General features: G+C 34.7%; 1 protein-coding gene across 1 annotated transcript; it reads right to left on the bottom strand.

The window, feature by feature from the left end:
• Nucleotides 1–404: 404 nt before the first annotated feature.
• On the bottom strand, nucleotides 405–1856 carry LOC110698214 (pentatricopeptide repeat-containing protein At3g26782, mitochondrial-like). Its single transcript, XM_021875612.1, has one exon. It carries the CDS (start codon nucleotides 1854–1856, stop codon nucleotides 405–407), a length of 1452 nt encoding a protein of 483 aa, XP_021731304.1.
• Nucleotides 1857–7731: the final 5875 nt, after the last annotated feature.

Genomic DNA, 7731 nt, shown 5'->3' with positions numbered 1-7731 from the left:
TTTCTTTCCTATCTAATAGGGTAGGCAGCTAGAGCAACTGAGCAAGATCAATCTTTAACCCTCGTTCCTGTAAATTTGTCAAACTGTGCAGAGACCGAATATCAGAATATCATGCCTGGAAAGAGAAAAAAAAAAACAGAACATAGCTTCACTGCCCCTGTCATGTTAGACAAATGCGAGTAAAAAAAAAAAAAAAATCCTTCTACCCCATCTTTAAATAAGGAATTAGATTATACTACCTCAGTACGAACTACGAAGTTATTGGGCACATGAGATTACCATAGTGATTATTCTATTGGGATGGAAAGAATATAAATGGGTCAAAGATTAACTGTGTTCATTACCAATTGATCAACTATGATTCATATGAGCTCACTGCCAATAATCGACCTCCATCCCTGTTACTATGAGTTTACTACCATTTGATTAGCTACAGTTGTTTCATCTATCATCAACAACTCCAACTTATGTAATGTGTCAAAAATTTGTTCCCTGAATGGATGGGATTCATCCTCTACTCCAAATGTGTGAAGATTATATTCTATTTCGATTGCACTGAAGCTAACTGGTCTTTGAATCTTCTTGTCTCTCAATGTCGTCCTCAACCTAGCAGCATCCTGATGCCGGCCTGCATCCTCATACATCTTGACCAAAATGAGATAACGCCCTGAATTTCCAGGGTCTAAATCAAACAGCTTTTTCGCTACTTCCTCAGCAAGTTCAATGTTATTATGTATCCTACAAGCACCAAGCAAGGCACCATAGACATCCTTCCCTGCCTCAATAGGCATAGTCTTAATAAATTTCATGGCTTCGTCTAGTAGACCTGCCCGGCTGTACAAATCTATGATACAAGCATAATGCTCAGGAATTTTCTCAACTTCATAGTGTTCCATCTTGTCAAATAGTTTTAAGCCTTCTGAAATCATCCCTGCATGACTACAGGCTGACAGTAAACACAAAAATACCAGACCATCTGGCCGTAATCCAGTATCTACAAGTCGGGAAAATAGCTTCAGGGCTTCTTCAGCCTGGCCATGTGTTCCGTAAGCCCTAATCATCACATTCCAAATCACAATGTTTTTATCAGATACTTGATCAAATATTAACTTTGCAGACCCTAAGCGCCCAATATTAGCATAGAATGATATAAGGCTACTACCAAAGGCCGCATCAAGCTCCATGCAAGATTTTACAATGTAAGAATGAATCCATAAACCTTCTTTGATGGCTGGTTGTTGAGCACAAGCAGGAAGAATACCTACCAGTGTAGCTTTATCCGGCGAAATTGTTTCATCATTTAGCATAATATGAAAGAGTTCTACACCCTCACTGAGAAGATCATTAACAACATAAGCAGAAATCATTGAATTCCAACTAACAATATCTTTTTGTTGCATCTCATCAAACATCTCCCTAGATGAACTAACTTCTTGACACTTCCCATAAAATGCCACTAGAGCATTACCAACAAAGAGATCCGAAGCAAACCCAGATTTCACTATATACCCATGAATCACCTGACCCATTTTAATCTCTTTCGCTCCGCCACAAGCCTTCAAAACAAACGGAAGTGTGTACTGATCCACAGCAACACCGGCCACCCGCATTCGAACAAAGGAGCTCAATGCATCCTCAAAGTGCCCATGTTTTGAAAAACCCTGTAATATCATATTCCATAAGAAAACATCTCTTTCAGGCAATTTATCAAACACCTTCCGTGCATCTTCCATACTAGAAGCTGCTAGCTCAATGTATTTCCCTAAAAGCTTTGAAGCAACAAATGGGTTTTGCTCATAATCTCCAACAATAATCTGGGCATGAATTTGTTTCAAGTTTCTTCCACTGGAACACATTTTAAGCATGTGGATGTAATCATGAGAATCTCTGATATGCACATTGCAATTCCTCCAGTTGCTATAATTCCTATAATTTGATCTAATACTAAACAAAATCACTAATTTTCGAAGTAATCCATTCATCTCCCTGGATTATTTATAATCAATCTCTTCTACAGTTGTAGGTTCGTATCATTGTTTAATTGAGGGCTCAAAGATTCATGGGGTGGTATCACGAATAATGAACAAATCTTGTTTAGCATTTCGTCGAACACATGGTCTACAGTAAGCTTTCATGTTTGAATTGCATATAGCATGAGATTGGGGAAGATGACAGCTTATTATCCAACCAATTGTGTCTCGATTAGTAGCGGATTGGCATTTTAGAGGTAGCTAAGTCCTTATGAGTTTTGTGAATTTAATTTTGTGGATAAACTAACAAATTGGTTTACTATATTTATTTGCCCCATTTGACTTTTTACCGTCTTCAAAATGCGTCTTAAAATATACATATCTTTATTTTCATACATGTAAAAATTATAAAAACGTGATATAATAAAATATGCAATAAGTGAAATCTAACAAAATCACTCATGACTATATGTTCTTATAGATTAACGGTAATTTATGGTCAAAGTTTATAAAGTTGGACCCAAAAAATGACAATTGGACAAAAATAAAGAGACAGAGGGAGTAGTTGTATACCCAACAAGTTTGGTACACAATTATAAATCATGAGAATGGTACTGAATCTATAATTTTATTAAAATAAAATGGGACAACAAGTTAACGCCATGTGTCACAATTTCTTCAATATGATTTGGCGTCACATCATCGCTATATGTCAATCTTACATGTCACCCTATGTGTCATCACTCTAAACTCTTCATATGTGTAACCCTCTTACTTAAATTTCCCCTAAAATAATGTAACCTCTAAGTAATTGCACAGTAAATTACAATTTAATTTATAAGAAATTAATCACATACTAATGGTTGTTGATTCCTTAGCTTGGATGCTAATTTTCAAGATTCAATACCACCTTAGCAATTAGATAAAGTAACATTTACAAGTATACTATTGCATCTTTGTTTCTATTCCCATATATTTTATTTTGTGGCTCTCTAAACAACAATTTTTTCTTTTTCCTTTTTTTAAATTTTATTTTAAACTAAAATTAAGGTAATTTTTTCATTTTGTATTTAAATAAAATCCGAGGCATCGCGCGAGTCACAAACTAGTTTGTGTGTAAATTTGCAATAATTATTGCAGTTATTATCATATCATTTATCAATGTAGTTTATACGCTCATTTTCTTCCTAAATTTTCATTATCATCCTTTACCATCAGATGGTATTGATTTTTGAGTGGTAATGAAATTCATAAAGAAATTCACGTGTATGAAGATGGAGTTCCATTACCATTGTAGACAGTGGCGGACCCAGGAATTTCCGACTGGTGAGTCACAATCGATAATCAAGTATCTAAAAAAAAAAATTTACCGAACAACCAAATAATAGTACTAAAAAATACATCCAAATATTCAAAACAGTACAAAATACAACCAAATGTATGTGGAAGATTAGCAAATTCATGTTCACAATCGATAATCAAGTATCCTCTTTCCTGGATCTTGTGGAAGATTAGCAAATTCATGTTCACTTAATCTTTCACCAAAGATTGGGGCATTAGGAGAACATTGGCCTTGTTCATTTTGAGGGGAATTTTGAGTGGAATAATTAGATGGAGATGAATGTTGTTCACTTTCTTGAGGTGGACATATAGTTTGTTCACTCTGTTGAGGTGGAGATATAGTTTGTTCATTTTGTGTGGGATGTGGAAGAGAAGTTGAAGTAGGATTCTTTTTAGCAAAGAAGCTAGTAATGTTTTGCAGTTCATTTGGAGTGCGTTTTCTCTTCATTCTGAAATTTGAATAAATAATCAACTAAAGCAAGCAAAATTCCCCAGAAAAATTATTTACAAAGATCATTTTACCAAACAAACCACAATTCACATAATCACATATTCACATGGTCAAAAAGGTTCAAACTTCATCTAAAACCCAACAACATTATTACATTAAGGTCATTACTCATTAACAAAAGGTTCAAAGTTTACCAAACAAACAAGTGATTGAAGACTTGAAGTGAACAACTAACAAATCAACCAAAGTTTAATAGAATTAACTAATTAGACTTGATTAAATTGAAGATTAGAATTTTAAACTAAAAATTAGAAATCAACTTACTAGCAAAATGAGAATAGGAGATTAGACTTTAGAAGAAGCGACGAAGCGAAGAGCGGTGAGCGCAGAGCACGCTCTCGACTCTCGAGCAGTGGAGCAGGGCAGCAGGCGACTGCCGACTAGGCGAGCAGCAGGCCAGCAGGCAGTATCACAGCTTGAACAATTAACAAATTCACCATTTCACAGCTTGAAATCACAAGCTCACAGGGCAGCAGGCCAGCATCACAGCATCACAGCTTGAACAAGTATGTAAAGTGTCAATTGTCAAACATTTCACAAATTCACCATTCAGAATTTCATTGAACAATTCACAAAATCACAACAATTAGGGATTATTGAAATTGAGTTGATTATTGAACAATTGAGTTGATTATTGAACAATTAGGGATTTAGGGTTCAAAGAATCAAATTTAGTATTACTAATTCATAACTAACAAGTAATATCAATTATCAACAATTAAACAAATTTAGATGAAGACTAAGTTAATTAATTAATTTATGCGAAGAGGAACTGAGGAAGACGAAGAGGAACTAAAGTGTCAAACATTTCACAAATTCACCATTCAGAATTTCATTGAACAATTCACAAAATCACAACAATATATAACAAAATTAACAATTAACAATAATCAGTACTCAGTAGGCGTCTAGGCAGCGTCTAGGGCCACTGGGCGTCTAGCGATTAGCGAAGCAATCAAGCAATTATCAAGACAATCAAGTTATCAAGTTATCAACAATTAAACAAATTTAGATGAAGACTAACTGAGGAAGACGAAGAGGAAGACTAACCTCACCTGAATTTATGCGAAGAGGAAGACGAAGGGTCGAAGGCACGAACTGCGAGTCTGCGAAGAGGAACTGACTAACTGAGGAGTGAGGAAGATGCTTACTTGCGAAGTTGCGAGTTGCGAACTGCGAAGAGGAGGACTGGAGGAGGCGATTATGGAGGTGAATAGGTGATTGATGATGGCGAAGGATTGAAGCCTTGAAGGGAATTAGGGAAGAGGCGAATTGGCTAGGGCATGAAGGATTGAAGGCCATGAACTGAAATACTGAATTCGTGAATTTGGGAAAACTGATTTTTTTTTTTTTTTTTTTTTTTTTTTTTAAATTAACTTAAAATTTTTTTTTGGGCCTGGTGAGTCACTTGACCCACCAGGTCTAAGCCCAAGTCCGCCACTGATTGTAGAGTGAACACGAAATTTTACAAAGCAGATTCAGTTTATATTTTTTAATAAACTAGACTTGATTATTACGGAGTAATTGGTAAAATTTTTATATTTTGGGGGTAAAATCAAGTAAAATAACTAACACCAGTGTCTATTGCTACAATAAGGTCATGTTCATTTCATCTTATTTTTGCCGAACTAAAATTATTTTTACTAAAATAAAATTATTTTTGCCGAACTTAATTATTTTTATTGACTTGACATTATTTTTACTGATTGTATATTATATTTTTTCTTTGAAATCACTAATTTTTATTGAATTGAACTTATTTATACTGAACATAAATTATTTTTATTAAACTGAACTTATTTTTACTATATTGAAATTATTAATTTTTTTAAGGTGAAGTAAACAGGGCCTTGGGGGGGGGGGGGAGGGAGAGGCAAGAGTACAATCTTTCTTGCGAAAATCAAGTTCATATGGAGGAGTAAGAGTAACGAATTACAAAGTATTCCCTTCATTCCTTAAAGAGGGGTACGTTTGCTATTTTAGGCGTCCCGCCCTTAAATGATTACATTTTAATCATTTTTTAGATCAAAGTAATTATTTTGGATCCCATTTATCAAATATTTGCATACTCCATCCTAATGCAACTATTTTATCATTGCTTTCCAGTATTTTATTTGATATCCTTAATATTTGATATATATGACATTTAATCATTGCTTTCTATTTTATTTTCTTTATTAAGTGTGTAAAACCACCATGGAGGGTAAGGGTGTCCATTATTCGGATAAAAACTGAAATCCAATCCAATCCAATCCAAACTGAATTATCAATTCGAATCTGTAGGGAATTTTTCATCTTGCCCTACTGTGGGTTATGTTTTTAGGTATGCTGGCGCTCCAAGGAAAAGAAGCTTGAGAAAAAGAGTCGCCAACAAGTTTTAGGAACTTGTAAACCGTTCACGATTGTGAAGGTTACATCCCATTTACAATCACAAAGATTGCTAACTCCATAGTGGTCTAGAACCATGGTTGGATGTTCGGGGATGATGGTACGAACTTGACTTTCATAAGAGGTCAAACCCGCCCTAAATAGGCCTCCACTTGATTTTTATTGATATTCATGCGCGCTTTTCGATCAACATACATACATCAAATTAATCCTGAACCTATTTAATCTACGTTGGTTGATTATTAATGCACAACTAAATCTAATACTTGTGATCACTTGAATTAAAACCATATTAAACCTAAATCCAATTATTAATTATGTTATTAGGCGTGATTTCAATTACAAATTCCTTTTAAACCTGCAAAAAGGGGCGTGATCAAGCAATTATAACAAATCATTGATAATCAAGCAACATATAATCATCATAATAATCAACATCGCAATCATCATTATAAAAATATCGTTAGTAGTAAGATCCTAGGCATGATACTAAACATATTAATAACAATAATCCTAGCATGTTACTAATAACAAGATCAATACGTTGTCCTAAACATGATTTATATTCCAGAAAGTAATTAAAGTACTCACTTTGATGCTTCGACTTTCTTGCTACAAAATAATACATATGTTAGTAAACTTCAAGAAAGTAAATCAATAAAGTAAATAATTAATTATGAATAGAAATATGGATTTAGGTCCAAACCCTCAGAAATATCAACCTTTCACGTCGAGGTCGAAGACAACGTTGAGTATGGTTTGGAGTGTTCGAATCATGCAAAGGAAGTATGGTGAATGATTGGGATGTATCTAGAATGTGTTTAGGCTAAGAACATGGGTTTAGGATTCTCAGGTCTATTCTCAATTTAATTCTTGTTCAATCGAGTTATTAATCGAATTTTTGCGTGTCGAAGATTGTTGTGTGTTGATGATTTTGAATCAAGGAAAACAACCTCTATTTATAGGGAAAATGGAGAGTCGAACGATAAAAAAAGATCAGAAGTTCTGACTGCGATAAAACTTCTTGTCGCGTCGCGACAGGGTTTTCGCGGCGCGATAAACTTGTCGCTGTGAGATGGTTCATAAGATAGCAAAGTTCATACGGAGTTTGGAATCTGATGGATTTTCTCTGCAAAATATATCCGAACGTCTTCTAAAAAATTAAGGATTATCATAAGAGTTTTATTTAATCTCAAACTCTCACTACTACATAAATGAGCAAATGCAACCCCTAAAAACCGTTACAAAAGGGAAAAAAACCGTTGCCATAGGCCTATTGCAACGGTTAAAGGACCGTTGCATTTTCGGCCATTGCATTTGAAAGGAATGGTGTCCATCGAACAAGTGTATTATTCTGGTAGAGGGTTCGGAATTGAATAGAAAGCTAGTTATTTAGTGAGGTCAAGTGATCGGAATGCCTAGCTGGAGGCCGCTTCCGATCATTAATATTAATGAATAATTAATATTATAGCTTAATCTTGACTGAACCCTTCGGGTCACACCCAAACGTGTAACCGAACA

Source organism: Chenopodium quinoa, unplaced genomic scaffold, assembly GCF_001683475.1.
Source record: "Chenopodium quinoa cultivar QQ74 unplaced genomic scaffold, ASM168347v1, whole genome shotgun sequence".
Taxonomy (NCBI): Eukaryota; Viridiplantae; Streptophyta; class Magnoliopsida; order Caryophyllales; family Amaranthaceae; genus Chenopodium; species Chenopodium quinoa.
This window is presented reverse-complemented; position numbering and strand designations above follow the sequence as displayed.

Coding starts and splice junctions, on each gene's coding strand:
- LOC110698214 (XM_021875612.1), bottom strand. CDS start 1,856: ATGTGTTCCAGTGGAAGAAACTTGAAACAAATTCATGCCCAGATTATT.